This window comes from Siphateles boraxobius, unplaced genomic scaffold (genome assembly GCF_051911475.1).
Source record: "Siphateles boraxobius isolate OS27281-9 unplaced genomic scaffold, OSU_SipBor_1 13, whole genome shotgun sequence".
Lineage (NCBI taxonomy): Eukaryota > Metazoa > Chordata > Actinopteri > Cypriniformes > Leuciscidae > Siphateles > Siphateles boraxobius.
The window spans coordinates 18,477,351-18,495,285 of record NW_027508733.1 but is presented as its reverse complement, the minus strand read 5'-3'; the positions used below and the strand labels follow the sequence as shown (position 1 = coordinate 18,495,285).

Below are 17,935 nucleotides of genomic sequence, written 5' to 3'. Positions count from 1 at the left end.
AGACAGCAACATAGTGCCGGCCCAGATCCGGCCCACATCTGGTACACGTGGAGTCCACTCCTACAAGATGTGGGCTGGATCTGGCCAGATACTATGTTGCTGTCTAGGGAGGATTTTAAACTTGAGCAAGAATATGACATTTAAAAAAATAATAATAATTCAGGGTCTATTAATAGAAATTCTTCGAAGTGATAGACAACATCCATTTTGTTTGAACAACTGTGCATGTTTATTACGTAAAACAGACCAAATTTACAAATTCAAACCTCAAATAAAACGCTAGTCCTGAAATATTTCCAATGTTCCATTACACACATCTGTCTCTCTCGAATGAGCGTTTGCTCAATCTGTCACATGAAACACATTACGCTTGTGTTTGAGCCCTTCTCAATGTCCATTCATTGAGTCATGCGATAGACTAAGAGTATACAATGTGCTTTTCATTTATACCGGACAACCGAGTACAAAAACGAACCTTCTTGTGACAGAGATCGTATACTACATCATGTACATTCTCAACTGCGTTTACATTCCACAACTTTTTACATTTCGCATCTGACTTGAACCAGGTCCTTGTGGATTCAGCTCTAGTTGTGCATCAAAAAAGGAAGTCATTAGAACCGAATATCAGAAACACGAAGATCGTTTGACACCTTTAAATGCATTTAGGGACTAGATGCTGATATTGTCCAAGACATTTTGTAGGAATGTTTTTTTTTTTTACATGTTTGTCTAAACCCTCGCAAATCTCTTGTTGCTGAATCAGCTCCTTGGAGTTGTTTTAAAACATCACGGCCACAAGTCTAAATTAATCATATTGCTCTGGAATTGAAGTCGTCAAATTTATTATGAGCTTTTATTAAAAGTGACTGTTGGTATTTTAAAACTGTACATTCTGTAAATGACTGCTTCTCATTGGCTTTGGCAATAATGCAATTCCATTCAAGGCAAATCAATTCATTCAAGGCTGACACATGCTTCTATTTAACTTGCCATCGGTGCTGAAAGTACTCATTACGAATATACATTTGTGCTGCACTGAGCAATAATACAGCCATAAGTTGTTAAATGCAAGGCAAGGGTTTGCATCGAGGTGAGTGAAAAAAATATTTTGTGCATTATTGTCTTTCGGAAGTTTGTTGTTTTACATTTATAATTTCAGACAAGAGCATCTCAGATCTGGGTCATATTTCACACCAAAAAAAAAAAAAAAAAAAAATTGCATTAAAATTAAAGCCTATTTTTTGGGGTTAAGACTTTTTCTTTTTGCATTGTGGCATTGATTGAATGTAAATTAAGTACAAGTTCTCACCAAACTTTCATTAATGTAAAGTGGGTAATTATTAAAAATCATCAAGTTCAGTCATAATATTTATATATAAAATACACTAACATGATGTATTCCGTGATTTTTTTGGTGGCAGAATGGGCTAAATTATGAAAATAAAACTGATTTTCCTTAAAATCTAAATTTATTCAGATAATTAATCCATAAAACAAAATTAATAAATTATTAAATTAAGTTCAAATTGCATAAATTCAATTTTCTGAGAATATATGTAGTTTTAATTATAATGTGTGGGTGAATTTTATTTCACAAATTATAACAAATTCAGCATGTTTTAGAAATGGTTAGATGCTTTTTAATGGAAAACAGGACAAACGTACGGATGAGGAAAAATATTAAGAAAAGTTTAAAGAAAAATTGTTGTGAAAATAAAATTATCAAAGTAATCATACATTAAATGCAATAAATCTTAATGGTCCCATAAAAAATAGGCTATATTTTCTTTTATGCAACAGTTTCTTTTGATGTTGGTGTGAAATAAATTGACATTTTTTGTACGTTTTTATGAGTATTGACTCATTATTGCAGCTTGTTAATATACAAAATAATTGTGGACTAAACCAAATGAACAGTTTTAAAAAAACATCATTACATAATTCCTTAGATACTCAGCAATTCCGTATTTCGATTAATGTCCATGCCAAAGTTCATAAATTTTTTTATCTAAAAGGGGTTTGTCTAATGTAGTGCTTTGTAATTATGTCCGTCTGTGAAATATTTAAGACAAAATGGACAGTTGTGCAATGACGAACTTGCATAACTCAAGCATGGCGAAATAAAACACAAGGTGACTTGGTGACTGTGTACCTTTAAGAACAAAGAACTGTGGGTAAGTCGCGTAGGTGGCTGAGAACCTCATATTGTAAATTTAAACCAGCATTCTCCCTGTCCAGTTCATCTTTTTACATTCAAAGGTAAAAAAAACCCCAAGATGTCAGTTGATGTATTAAGTCAGCACTTAAATCTGATACATTACAAAACATAAAAAACACAAAAACAAAATTACTTTTCCACCTATTCTCATGGTCATGTTGTATTCCAGAGGAATTAAAATGTCCATTCACTCAAAAGTTTTCTTTTTTTCTTTTGGCAATTTTATTAAGCTCACCTTTTCTCATTTTCACTAATCTTTATTTATTTATTTTTTTTTACATTCCTTGTCCTATCCCAAATTTCCTGACCCAGATCCCAAAGTTCGATTTAGCGTCTCCATTATCGGCTGAGCAGTAGACTCGCGAGTAACAGAACCAGTAAGATGACGGAGGGTTGAATCTGGTTTCCGGATCCTTTGACTCTTTTGTTTTCAGGATTATAGGCATAGAGTTTGGGCCTGTCCGTTTTCGGCCCAAAAACCGGAGGTCTACCACGGATGCACAGGTGGTCCGCACACATGCCGCTTCCTGAGCCACTGAAATCATCACCTAGAAGCACATTATGGGAAAAACATTATAATTACTCTGGTGCAAAACAGGTCACTGAAGTAATGGTTGCTTTGCAATATCTAATTAACATGAAATTGCGGAATACTTAAGCAGACAAAATCGTGCCAAATTTTGCATCATTGGGCCTTTTTAATGTAACAATGATAGAACAAACTGAACTGATGAATTTAATAAATTCAATTGATGCTGAATGATTTACACAGATTAGTTCTCATGCTCAGGTTGCATGAAGCCCACTGTATGATTATCATTCACAATGAAGTGTAGTTAGGGTAACCGGTCCTACTTGAGTCGCACAGAGCAGGATTCAAACCTCCGGCATGGGAGGCGGGCGCACTAACAAGGATGCTAAAGACCTCAGTCTCTAGCATCAGTCACTAGTTAGGCCAGGGGAGTGAGGTTTTACGCTCACATCTCTTACTAGCTTACCTCCAATACCCTCATCCCTTAACCCTCACTCCCATTCGGGTCACGGCACCAAATTTAACCACTCCAGTTCTACGCACCCAGCGGGATTCAAACCGGCGTTTCCGGCATGGGAGGCGGACGTGCTACCAAGGCCGCTTAAGATCGCAGCCTCTAACGTCAGTCGCTAGTGCACCTCATGAGGCCAGGTGAGTGATGTTTACACAGCTCTTGTTTTAGCACTTTAGCATGTTTAGCTACATACTTGTGTCTTGGAAATCCACGTCGTTGCCGCTGAGGGCATTTTTCAGGCGGTTAGACATGATCTTCAGCAGCATGATCTGTTGACGTATAGTCCTGTCAGGCTTGGTGATGTCGATCTCCACCTCTGGGTTGTTAATCTGATTGGCCAGCCCATCACCCATGACCTCTGGGAGGTAACTGCAGAACAATCAATTTTCCAGAACCATTTCAATCACACAGATTATGTTAATAGCTTTTGTATTACATTTTTGACTATTTATGGTCTTAAACTGAAATAAAAGAAAAACAGTTTTGCACATCAGTAATACAAACTAGATTACAACGTGTCATGCTAGTGTGGCTCTTGAGTGAGCAAAACCTGCTGCTACAATACTAAGTGGTTTTTGGTGCATTTATTTTAGCCTTCTGATTTTAGCATGTAGCTAAAGAGTTTGAGTGTTTTTTTAATTCATTGCTATGTTCCTAGGGTGTTCAGAGATGTTGCTATGTGATGTTTTGAGCTGTTTTTAGTATGTTGCTATGGTTTTCTGAGTTATCTGCTGTGTGGTTGCTACAGTGTTTTAGCTTTATGTTTAAATCTCTAATAGTCTTTAGATTTGATTCAAGTCCCTTCTGTTTCTGTACATGAACCATAATTATGAGTAATAGTAATAGGGATGCTTGCGTTAGCAAACACCTCTAATCATATACCAGTATTTCCAATATTAATTACCCTCAGGAGACTGCAAATTTGGTTATACGAAGCTAATAGGTATTAGTGATGACTAAAAATAAAGCTTGTTTGGTTGTACCTACTTAAATCTTCTCAAATGAACGCACATATAAACCGCATCCAATGATTAATCACTTCTGATGACTTAGGGCAATGCAACTTCAGTTCTGTGGCAGTGATAGCTAAACAATCAATTTAACGATTTTGGCCGCAAAAAGAGGGAGGGATGCAGTTTTCAGAAGTCCGCCAGCACTGACCATGAGTAACGATCTATAAATTCATAATGTGCGTTCATCCTAATAGTCATCCATCAAAATCCTGCACATCTATTTAGGCTTGAGAAGCATGTAAATTGATTGAATATACGGTATAAAACTGCAAATACACGTACTGACCAGCTGAATGGACACCTCTCTTTGTAGAATGAGAAGATTTTAGATATAATACCTGGCTTTGGTGATGCCGTTCCAGCATTTATCAGCGCCGGTTGTGGATGCCGTTTTACCGCTGCACAGAGCCGAAGGGAGTTGGATCCAGTAAAATTGCATTTCCTTGAGTTTGCTGGACACGTCTGTGACCTGGGAATTACACACACACTTAAATTACATTGTATAAATCTCATAAAAGTTGTCCAGAAATTGATGCTGCCACAGATACACACACCTGCACCTCCAGTCTGGCTGCAGATTTTGGGCTGGGTTTGTATTCTAGGGCAGTAACTGTACTTCCTTTCTTCTTTGGCTCCTCGGATATTGAGCTTGGTGTGCCTTCCTCACCACGGTCCCCACAGGTCTTAAAAACCTGAAATGCAACACAAACTAACATGGATATTTGTACAAATGGCCCTTACGTGATCAATAAATCTTTAAACTCATACCTCAAGTGCATTCAATCTAACCCACTCACACAAATTTTAAATAGATGCTTAATTCCAATGTCCTAACCTTGCTGGTATAGATCTCCATGTTCTCCTGCACGGCGAGAACTGCCTCTGAGATTCGCACAGGAATTGAATAGATCACCGTGTCCATACTGGGCTCGGCACCAAAACTTGAGGCCACCTGTAGCATGGTTTCTGATTGATTGAAAACAACAGAATGTGTGAACAAATTAACAGTGTCGAGTAAGTTTTCTGTCTCTAGTTATCCAGTGTGATGCAACAAAAATAGAAATCAAGCAATCAACAAAAGAGTAAAGGTGATTATACACAGAGCAACTTTTTGAGCAATGTTGCTGGGCAATGTTGCCGTCAACGGGCAACCAGAAGAGACACAGGGCCCACGACCGATCTAAATTTTCCAGAAAGAAATGATTTGCCCATTTTCAATGGGAAAGTGCCCAAGCAACAATTGCTCGGGAAGAAGTTCACGTGGTATAATCTCTGCTTTACCTATAAGGCTCTGCCACTCAGTGTCTAGATCAGCCTGATTAGCCAGGCAGCCCTTCATGACGTTTTTGCAGTAGTTCACGCAAGGTTTGACCGATCCCAGACCTCGGCAGTGAGGACAGTACACCAGCTTCATAATGGCACGATTGCACTCTGGGCTCAGAGGAACCTATGGGAAAGGTTGCCATTAGTTGCCATACACTTTTTTTTTTTCTTCAAGAACAACATTCGGTTGAAGCCTTGGTGTTTATCAATTAACTAACAACACTGTGAGCAAGGCAATTAACCCAGTATTGCTTTGGGGGAATTGTTCCCATAATAAAAGCATGCAAGTCCTTTTAGTATCAGCTAAACAAGTTTGTTACTAGTAAATTACACATGAACACTGGCATATATTATCACTTGCTGTGAGGTAGCATGTGGATTCAAGTCATCTACTGTATTTTGCAAGAAAAACTTTAAAGTAATTTTTAAGTATTTTGGGAAAGCCAAGTGTGGAAGGCATAGTAATCATGCTGTATATTAGCCGAAGGCAACTTTAGTTTAATCATTTTATGACAACCGTGTGTGAACCTGCCTCGCATGCTACTGATGCAAATGCAGCTATGACTAAACATAGAAAACAGCTATGGCTAAACATAGTAATGTTTAATGCTAATCCATCTGAATGTGCCATGCAGTGGATCCAGATTTTACATACGACAACATAAAATAACTTAAAGCCATTTCCAGAAGACATTCAATATTCCGAACTGATATATTTCCAACATCAGCAAGAATTTAGGTCTGCTTAGCAGGAATCTCCCGAGAGTTTGGCGCCAGGAGACTAAATCCAATTCTGTAAGAAATCCCTTAAAGAACAGAATGGTACCATTGCGCCCTACATTAATTTGTCAAAGCAGCAGGGAGTTCTAGGGAAGGGTAGGGTAGCCACTGAGGACTTGGACTAAATTTCCTTGTGTTGGTTTGAGGCAAACATCTTCGGGAATGCTGCAGTGTAGCCATTTGTCCTGATGTCATGGATCCAATATTGATTAATTTGGGAGTATCTATTGATTGACATTCTAGGCAACTAGGTACTGCCCTCTTTAAGTGAAACCAGACCACCTACTGAGGCTATGGCATTCAATGGTATGCATGATTTTCTTTTTTTCAGTTTTGCAGCACATTAAAACAAAGAACAACATATATGAGTTTAAGCCACATATAAAAGAGTCTTTAGTGTCCTTGGACTATTTCAATTGTACAGTGTTACACCATGTAACAATGATTCACTGAAGATTTTTTCCCAATTGCCGTAGAACTCTAATGTCAAATACACCTGTCTCTAGTAGAATACACACTTCTTTTCCAAGGCATCACCCTACCGCAGAACTAAATGGTAATTATAATCAAATCTGAGGCAAAGGTCTTAAAAATTACCAGTCATGACACAATAATTATACCTTGAAGCACTGTGATGTTTGTCATTATGAATGTGAGAAAATATGAAACAACTGTGCATCTGCAAAGAATTGAACTTCCTCCAGAACTGGGTGTCTGGACAAGAAGAGTTTGGCAACGCTAAAGAGTTACATTTCTATATAAAATAGATGGGAGAAACTATCATGAGGCAACAGTAGCACTTACAGAACAGAAACACTTTATAAATCTGGCTCGTAAAGTGGAAGAAGGAAGTCTTTATTATCACTTCTTTGCTGGTATTTGCCCAAAAGACATGTCAAAGACTCAATGACTTGGAGGAGAATCCCTGGTCTGATGAGACCTTAACTGAACTATGGACTTTAATGTGAAGCGCTACCTACCCCAAGAATTTGCACTGGAATACTCATTTGGAAATAGCAATGACAGTATTGTTTCTGGAGCAAAATATGATATGGTTTGCAAGAGCATTGAGAATGATTGGTAGACGACTCATCTTTCTACAGAACAAAGATGTAAAATACATTTGGTGAGTCTTACAAATCAAGAAAATTAGACCTCAATTCAGTTGAGCACTATTGAACTTACTCAACGTTTTTTGCTCCCAAATGTTTTTACCACGAAGGTCCCAAGAAGCGAATCTTCCAGCTTCAAAGATGTTAAATGCTGGTAGGGACTGGAAATACTGCTAAAGGTGGTCTTACCAAGTGTGAACTCTGTTTTATTTTTTATTTTTAACATATTTAGTAGAACTTTTGTTTTTAAATTTCATGCATGAATGCCGCCTGTCACCCTGGAGAACCCTGGGATTAATTACTTTGCTCAAGGGCAGTATGGTCTTGGCACATGGCATGCTTCTTGATGGGATCAAACAAGCAACCTTCTGGTTAACAGCCCTGAGCCTACATCACACCATCCTACAAAAGAAAAATAATCCACTATACCTGAGACACCTTCCGTACAATCTCTCCAGCCACATTAAGGCCCTGGACAAATGCCCGAGCAGCGATGAATGCCCGCACCAGCTTGGCCTTCAGTTCACGTGGGGCATCTCCAAAAGGACGAAGGGTCTCTGTTTGCTTGGAGGCACACTCCAGGAAGTCGTCAGAAAGCAGCGAGGCGGTCTCAGGGTCAGACGCCTTCAAAATGCGCTCCAGGAGCTTCATCCAGAACTCATCCAAGATCTCCTCAAGATTCAAGGCAGCACCACTGTAATATCGACGCAGGTCGGCGTAGAGGTCACGGAACACTCCTGCATTAGGTCGGTACAACTCCCCCAGAGCGGCCACAAACGCCTCCTCCAACCACCGTTCAGAGCCATTTAGAAGTTCCAGAAAGTATGCTGCAATTACAAAAAGGAAGTCCCTTATCATAGAGTGAAACTAATAAAGAAATCTCATGCAATTGAGTCCACTGACTACTGTTGACCAATATTATTGCAGATTTCAGTACAACAACATTAAAGCACCCTGACTACTGAATATTTTACATAGCTTTTAATATAACTTACAAACAATATTCATTCAAAGCTGCAGTCCGTAACTTTTTTTTGTGTTCAAAATGTACAAATTTATATAATAAGCGAGTACATCATGAATCCATGTTCCAAACTGTGTTTTTGTCTTATCCTTAATCACTATGGTACACCAGTAATAAGGGTTTATATTCAGACTATTTTAGATCTGTCGGGCCGTACCCCTGCGGGGAAGCCCAGTACCTGCAAGAGAAGTAGCTCTGGCTACAATGTTCTTCTGCAATACTGATCCAGTTCTGTTTATTAACCACTAGAGCGCCAAAAGTTACGGACTGCAGCTTTAAGCCTATCTGTGGATTATTATGTTTTAAATTACAGATTTAATAATAATATTTTTTGATGCATTTCATATTTTCAGCATGTATGGTATAAAAGGTAAATATAAAAAATAAATTCATATTTATTTATTTTTTATTTGGTTTGATTGTAGTGTTTATTCCATTAAAATAGAAATGTCAAATATTTATATTAAAAAAACTTTGTTGAACAAGCACATTATTTTGCCTGCTAGGGCGATAAGATGAAATACACACACAAAAAATCATTAATTTCAATAACGTACTATATGTTCAACATTCAGGTAACTTAATAATTACCATTCTTGCATTAATAATGAATATAACTGGTTTATATATATATATATATATATATATTATGCGCGTATGATTGCTGCATTCTCATTCTATGGGATGCAGGAAGTATCTGATTAGGATCATGAAACCGAACAGCTACATCTAAATCTCTTTATCATTATTGGCGTCAATACAGTTTATCAAGCTTAAATGGTGCACTGCTGTAAAAGGCTATAAAAACCCACTGTAATTGCCCTGTGAGGACCACTCGGTGTGGAAGCATATTAACTTTGCAGTTTTCCTTTTATCTAGGCTTACAATGACACAAACCAGGAGAGAATTTGGGCTTCAAAGTACTGCAACTGTTTAACCCTTCACATTCGTTAACCCTCGCAGATGGATAAACGAAAAATGTTAACTAAAAGCAGATGCAGTTTCATAAACTACTGCTCTGGATAAGAAAGCTGTCCGTGACAGTACAAGTACACTGTAAAACCTCTAAATCTCATTTCCTTTGCGAGTTGCTGGAGTCGCTACTCTGTTCTTTCTCAACTTTACACTCTGGGTGGAGAAATGAAACCTTAAACATTTGGATTATTTGAAAATAATTTTGCTAACATAGCCGCCCATACAGTGGAAAAACTGAGCAGACGTGTTAACAGCTGCAAACACAACAACCAACTTTTAAGACTGAGTACATTTAAGTAGTGGACTCACTGTCAAAGGTCCTGTATTGGGCATTTAGCGAGGCTTGAATGGAACGTCCTGCTTCCCTCACCAGGCCTTCGAACTCTCGGCGGCTCAGGTTCGACAGCGTCTCCTCCATGGCACTGGTGCAGCAGGTGTAACCTTGCGGGCAGATGCGGAGATGCTCACCTGCAGATAGTATAGAAAGATAATACAATTTAAGCAGAGGTTTTAACCTAGTTATAGCAGCAGAGATGCCAGTTACTCCAGTAACATAATAGCCTATATCAACCTCCATAAGATTTTAAATAAAGGTTAAACATGATTTCAAACTTCCACAAAACAAATAGATATATATTCAATGTTATATATTAGCTGTTTGTATTAGTATCTTGTAGTTTACTGGGGCTCTCTATTTACTATAGCTTGACTGTAGTTTAACTATGAGTAGCTTTAGCTTAGCAGGCTAAGTTTTCCAAATAGCTTAACCCCTGAACATCACTGTACACAGAGCACTGGGTCAATGAGATCCTCTAGAGAGCAAGAACTTCTTGGACCCGTTTGACAGTTAGCAACTTTCCCAGTTAAGCTTGTCTTGGGTCACGACTTAAGAGCGAGAGATGCTATCGCTACCATGCATTTTTTATGCCGCCTGACTACAGCAAGAGTGAAAAATCACAGAGAAGCACAATTTTATGCATTCGCCGTGGTAAGACTATAGCAGAGGGGCTAAAATATTTGCTTTGCAATATTATGGTCAACCTAAAAGAGTCATCCAATCAGATCTCTGGTGTATCTGCGGTTTAGTACCAAGAAATGTTTTTTTTGTGCTTATGTAGTTTAGCCTAGAGTGCAAGTCTTTTATGCAATATTTTATTTATAGAAATGAAAAGTATGGTGAGAAGACGTACAGGACCACTCAGATTATTTTAAACAAGTAAAAGTAAGCAAAAGTAAGCCAAAGTAAGCAGTGTTACTTTTAATCACTGACAATAAATTAATGGTTTTATAATGTGGCTGTTAATTTAGTTATTGTTAACTAAAGCCAAAACATAAAAATGGTTTTCATTAATTTAAATAACACAGAAAAAAAAAAAAATATATATATATATATACTTTTTTTCAGTGTTATTTAAATTAACGAAAACCATTTTTATGTAAATATGTATATATATATATATATATATATATATATATATATAATTTTTTCAGTGTTATTTAAATTAACGAAAACCATTTTTATGTATGTATATATATATATATACATACATAAAAATGGTTTTCGTTAATTTAAATAACACTGAAAAAAAGTATATATATATATATATATATATATATATATATATATATATATATATATATATATATATAACAGAAAACTTAGAAATGTTAAAATACTAAAATTAGTACAAATAAAACTTAAATACATATAAATTAAATCTAAACAAATATTTTAAAAAATTGTAAAAATCACATTGCTAAAACTAGTATTAAAATGAAAAAAAATTATAAAAATAAAAAATAAGGCAAATTATTAATTAATAATTTAATAATGTATAAATAGTACTGAAATATCAAGCATGCAAGTATGTGTAGCTAGATAAAAAAATGACAAAATGTTAATAACAATATAAAAGTACAGATAAAGTCTCTGATCGTCAGAGTCAGGCTCTCGGAGGCCAGGTTTCAAACGCGCTCAGCTGCATTATATCACATGCATGCATGTAATGAGCCTGTTTTGAAATGTGTACACTTGAACATCAACAAGCGGCGAGATCCCAAGATCATATTCCGCGTGTTGCTCTGAATTTTGTGGTGTTAAAGAGCCTTCAGTGTCATTATGCATCAAATACCAGGCCCTTGATTGCAGTCCGTGAGCAGCACGGGAGTGTGGCCTGTTTATCAATTGTGTACTGACGAGGGACCGCGAGACACAAGACAGATGAAGCTTTTCTTCCCGCTCTGGCACACAAAGGAAGAGTCTGTGCCGATAAAAAACGACCTAAGCACGCTGGATAGATTACTGTATCTCACAATGCAGCTGCATAGTTTTAGCACAATACTACAATTTTTCACATCTATGATCATTGAGAACAAATTCTACACAACTACGCATAGGCAAATTAAACAGTGAAGTCCTGTACATTTACGTTCTTGCATTTCTGTGGCATTAGCAAGCTCCAGCACTCAAGGGGGCGATAGAGTTTTCTTTAAATGTCAGTCTCATTAAACTGGACGATATTAGTCAGAACTATAAAAATATCAGCGGTTAACTATGGCTCCGTTTAACTCCACTTATAGACATGAGTACGTCCCCTTGGGAGAATCCGCCATTTTGAAGTGCGTTTAACTTCGTCAAGTGGACAAGGGAAGTTTTTTAACAGACCCTCGATTTTTACAGAGGGAGCAAGTCTACTCAATATTTACACTTCAGGCAGATCACTACGCAACACGGTTGTGACGTCACAGCAGATCACGCTTAGTTTACCCCCACCCTACACAACTCTAGGGTATGATATTGGAGTTATTTTGACATTTAACAACATAATACTTGTAGCTACCTTTTTTATATTTTGTGCATCTTAAGCAATGACGTACATGCGAGTGAACGAGACGGAGGGAAGTTAGCAGGGGAAAGAGCGTAAAAAAATGGACTTAAATGCAGCTTAATTGTAACTAACTTGCTCAGCAAAAGCAAGTTAAAGCTAATGTAAGTTATAGCACTCCTAGTGGCGACGCTGAGAATGACACATTTTGAAATGCAACAATGTGTGGAATCACATTGCAGTTAGCATCACATACTCATCACAAATATACTCGTATGTTTAGGGCCTTATGATATTTTTATACAAAATTAAATCACTAAATTAATGATAATTTAAACATGTAATGCAATGAGTAATATAACTAAATGTAGTATACTGCTGTTTGAAAGGTTTATCGTAGCTTAACGCTTACAGTTTCATACACTATTTTATAAAAAATACGGGTGGTATTGAAATCCCGGCTTGATTCTATCTGAACCGCTGGATAAATTGAGCCATTTTACTATTTCTACAGCAGCACATCAAAACAACGGAGCGGTGCACATCAAAACAACGGAGCGGTACACATGACGAGCGTTCAAGGTCATGGTAACGAACTATCCGCACAACATCCTCTAATATTTTTATCTAGATCCAAACAAGCTTCATTCAGCCCTTTCCGCTCCGTGCGTGTTGTTTCTCTCCTCTGGTAAAGACGTAAAGCAGCACATTAAGAACAGCAGATGACCCGGTTATAGCAGAAACACCATGAGCAGAAAAATAGATACTTTTGCTAAAACGCTGCAGAAAACAAAAATGCAGCAAATACAATTATTTTTATAATAATAAATCTGAATGATAAATCATTTGATCTAAACTTTTTATATTCTTATCCATTTGGGAGAAATATTTACTTTCAAAAAAAAAATATTTGTACAAATTCTTACTTTGGCTCTAGGGCCCCAGGATTCTCATCTTTGAGGGCTATTTTGAGTGTTTAGGATTTTTTCTTTTACAAAGTACTACGGCTGCCCTGATTGGAAATGTATAGCTCTTCCAAAAAAGTATTATCTGGACCTCCACTGGGAAGGGAAGATAGAGACCGTACCTCTTGGAATTAATTGAATACCCCTGGTATACAGTGTATACTGCTAAGTAAGCATTCTTAGTATTGCATTCTGAACGTAGCCAGGAAGAGAGACTAACAGAGGCAGATCTTGTGTGTGCATGAGCAAACTGAATCTACCATAATTCCAGGCAGATCGAGATGATGCATTTCTTTATGAATGCAGGATGTTCGCCAAGGCAATAAGCCAAAAATAAATCCAGAGGAATTATCTCTTTTCTGTTCCGAATAAACATTGTTCGAGCCTCCTTGAGCCGTGTCAGTGCGTTGGATGAAAATCGACTGTTTGCCAAATGAACAAGACCCTTAATCAAAGCCTGACCGAGAATCACCTGTCAGCCGCCTCAGTCTGCCCTGAAAAATCAAAGGTTTCTTCAGACAGCCTAATTGTTAGAGATGGACAGCTAGACAAATAGTCGAGCAGGATGACAAACAGGCCTTGTGTAGTGTCAGATGAGGCAAATCCCTTTAAGTTAAACTGTTAGCAGGTAGCTTTCAACCCAACTGGCGCAATCCCTTCAGGGCCGGTGACTATTTAATCAAATGAATGCTCCATGTGGTGTAGTGCTGAGTGCTCTATTTCCATTCTTTTCCCTTGCATGCCTCTTTGATATTTGCTTACATGCTGCAAAATACATCAGGGTATCAGCTTTTGAAAAGATCATTAAAAAGAATGAAGGGCTATTGAACAAAGCACTGGGAAAAAACATTCCTCAGTGATAACTGTAGATGACCTAAAAAAAAGAAAAATGTAAAAGTAACGTATAGTAGCATCACATACTTAAAATTATTGTCAAAAATATTGTCAAAAATGACCGTAGACCTACACCTACATTGAGAACACTGTAGAAACTGCATAGCAATATGTTGAATGATTTTTACGAGCCTGTTCTGTAGACCACATTCCAACAAAAAAATCTGCGCTAATTCATAAAGAAGCACTGACACATCTGACTAAAACAGCCTCAGAGCCTTTTGGATTGGCTTCTGAAATTTGACTTGGACTGACTTCAGAAGAAAACGGGACTCGTTTTAAAAGTGAACAACCAAACATTAGGAGGAAGTTCTTTTGAGGGATGTTCTTCAAGTTCATCTTCAAAGCCCCTGGCATACCAATGTGAATAGTTCTTTTATTTTCCCATCTCCGTCCTTTCCTTCTTTTCCTGGGAGAGGATTTGCGTGGACTCCTTTGAGATGAGAGCAAAGGCTGCCTCAGGCACCGGTTTACCAGAAGCAGGTGCGCAAGGATCTACAGGTGAGGCTTGTTGAGGTTTTAAATCCCTGCGCTGGCCAAAAAAAAAACATGCTCATGTCCTCCGTGCCTGATTAACAGGGTGTCTCTGAGGAATGAGAAAGTGTTTGGTAAGCTTGCTTCCCAACCAAGGCCTTCTGGAAGACTTATAAACGCCACACCCGCGTTACCACACAAGTACCACATAGCACAACTCTCAGGAACCAGCTCAGCAAGCAGTAAAAGAATTTATGGGAACCCATTCAGAGGTTTATTTAAAGTACACAAGTGGAACTCAAGCACTGACATTGAGTTATCTACAAATGACTCTTATTTTCAAAGTAGTTTGCTTTTATAAAAAGGTATGAATGAGTAAAAAAAAACACAGAACTACTTTGAAGGAGTGACCGAGGATATCAGAGAAATAAGAATGTGCTTTGTTGAGTTAAGCCCGTAACAACCACTAAGAACACTTTAAAGTCCCCATGAAATCAAAATGGATGTTTTTTTATTGGCTTTTAGTATGAATATGTTAGACTTACTGTTATCTATAAGCTAATGTGCTCCAAAATGACAAAATTCGTCTCTCAATTCCGCGATGATTTTGATAACATCACTCTGCACTTCAGCATCTCATTAGATTTTCTGTCCAATGAAATGCTCTCTAGAACCTGGAGTGTCCTGCCCCCTACATTATATATGGACGCTGAAGTTGCAGCTAAAATCGGTCACTTGTTAACAGAATCACTATTCTACATAGTGAAACGTACATAGTGGACTATATAGGGGATAGTGAAAGATTAAGATAGTGTAAATAATATGCTTTCCATTGGGTGTGAATGAAGTCTGGTTTCACGTTAGTGCAACGCGAATAGCCATAGTGCGCGCACAGGTTGAGACTCGATAGCACAGAGTGGATCATATGCACAAGTCGGTGCAGACCACAAAACGTATCGGACCGATCTGAATTCTGCACAGAATGCTGTATTTTAAAGCGATATGGAGGAGATTAGGAGGAGAAATGGTTAGAGATTAGGAGGAAACTGCATCTTTACCGAGCTCAACAGCTCTGGGTGAGCTGAGATATACTGTAAATTAAATGCTATTGGCCATTTTAAAAAAAGAGGAAAAGCTTTTCGATATGTTCCACCATGTTTTCCTGTTTTAGTGGAAATTACATCAATAACGTCAATAATGGTGTGCGTTTTGCAGCGCTTAGATGGGCTTTTAAATGTACATAGCAACACCCTGGTAACCACCCTAGCATTGTTAATTGTCAAATTTTCTTCAGAAAATGCAATAATCTAAATCTCACAAAGAAGCGATGTAGCATGATGGCTATGCATACATTAAATCTAATCTTGTATTTGTTTTTTTGTTCTTTAGGTACATGCATGTGCCAAACAACTGAATTGATTTACAGTGTATATGCGGCCATTTTGTCTGATTTACTCACATATCAGAACATGATAGCAACTCTGGCACAGAAAAGTCTAAGCTGGCCGCCATTCGCAAATTAATCTTTGAATCTGACCTTCTATTTAAATATGAGGTCACGGGTGACATGGCGCTTTGCCCAAACATTGGTCTCAATTAAGAGGATAAGCTGCCTTTAATGAACACAATGCAATATCTCTGTAATCCCCAGCAGACCAATGTCCTCAGAGGACACTGGGAAAATACGCAGAAGAAAAATTAGGTTAGGAAGACAAAGAGAGAGAAGGGGGAGGAAATGTGTAACCTAGAGCAAATTTATCTGTCAAAGAAGTGTGCCAAACACCTCTGCATTTGTGTCAGCACCATGGATTTGAATTTAAGCATGGATGGATTAACGCACGACCCTGCCAACTGTTTTCCCAGGGCTCCAGACCAGTAGGGGGCCCTGATGAGCTGCAGAAATGGTGCATGTTTTCAAGAATGGTACAGTTGTTTTATACAATTCTTGTTAATATAGGTAAAATGAGACAGCATGCTTAAAACAACTTGGTTATTAAAAGTAAGGGATGCAAAAGGGAGGCAAAACGGATGCAAAACCACCATAAAAGCAGTCCATACAACTTGTGCCCTATATTCAAAGTCTTCTAAAGCCAAACACTAGCGATGCATCCGAAATCATGTCCTGTCTTTGTAGATACTACATTTGAATTTGAATTAACTTCACTGCCATTAAGTAGGCTTTATATAGTATGAATATGGGTATTATGCAAGGGGGTAATCCATCAGCCGGAAGTTAAAGCCTCACGGGAGCCGCCATTGTAGCAGAACTTCACCTGCTGTTAGCATTCCATTGACTCCCATTCATTTTGGCGTCACTTTGACAGCGAATAACTTTACATCTGAGGCGTCCAAAGACTTAATTTGTCCATTATGTATTTCTAAATAAACACGAGAATGTATAAAAGGCTGCATTACTTTGTATCTTACGTTATGGCCCCGTAGAAGCCGTTTTTGTTAAAAAAAGGCTAATGATTGCGTCATAACCACGCGACTTTTTGTCGCACAATAGAGACATTACCGTATAGACAGGAGGAGAAGCTCGCAGGCAATCGGGGGGACGTCCCGTCAAGGGAGAAGCTCATAGATAATGAGTCCATAAAAGCAACGGGACAAAATATTTCAACAACGTTTTTGGGGAATTGGAAATAATTCGGTATGTGGCAAGTGAATACATATGAAGTGATTAACGTTGGCAATTTTCACGCACAGCTACTAGAAGATTTATGTCTGTCAGACAGGTTGCTCACGTCATCAAGCTTAGTTTGAGTCGGTTTGAGTCTGCGCGTCAGGAACGGAAGTGCTAAAAAATCGCTAAAAATGGGCTTCAACTATCTCAACTGAGTTCCAATGAGATGGCTCTGTCCACTTCTTATACTGTCTATGGTATTATGACTGAAACTCTGACATACTACATCCGCCATGTTACTGTCACGTGACCTACAGTTACGCTGCTTCACTTACATTCATAAATCATCTCCCATGGCCTCATGGGAAAGTAAAGTGTCCATCGTATGCAGAATCTCGGCAGAAGTAGTAGGTCATCCGGCGACTTTTCGCTTACTGTATTTCACATACTATACAGTAGGGATTATTTCGATTTCGGACGCATCACATTTTTGTCAGAGGAACTAGACTAGCTAATTCCTAACTAGCAATGACACACTTCAGCATGCTAAGACGCAATTGCACATTGATTAAACCAACAATTAACATGCTCTTCAACCCATCCCCAGCCCCCCAGTTTCAGTTAATGACAACAAATGGCAACTGATGTTGCCCCAAC

General features: G+C 38.0%; 1 protein-coding gene across 1 annotated transcript in view; it reads right to left on the bottom strand.

Annotated features, from left to right (window-relative positions):
- Positions 1–205: 205 nt before the first annotated feature.
- gpc1a (glypican 1a) overlaps positions 206–17,935 on the bottom strand; it is a 32,517-nt gene continuing 14,787 nt past the window's right edge. Inside the window, exons 2-9 of the mRNA XM_077226245.1 lie at positions 9,804–9,962; positions 7,925–8,322; positions 5,562–5,727; positions 5,116–5,246; positions 4,835–4,972; positions 4,619–4,749; positions 3,461–3,636; positions 206–2,769 (exon numbers count right to left, since the gene is read on the bottom strand). Coding sequence (XP_077082360.1) covers positions 2,561–2,769; positions 3,461–3,636; positions 4,619–4,749; positions 4,835–4,972; positions 5,116–5,246; positions 5,562–5,727; positions 7,925–8,322; positions 9,804–9,962 — 1,508 coding nt within the window. The 3' untranslated portion in view covers positions 206–2,560. The remainder of the gene's footprint in view (positions 2,770–3,460; positions 3,637–4,618; positions 4,750–4,834; positions 4,973–5,115; positions 5,247–5,561; positions 5,728–7,924; positions 8,323–9,803; positions 9,963–17,935) is intronic.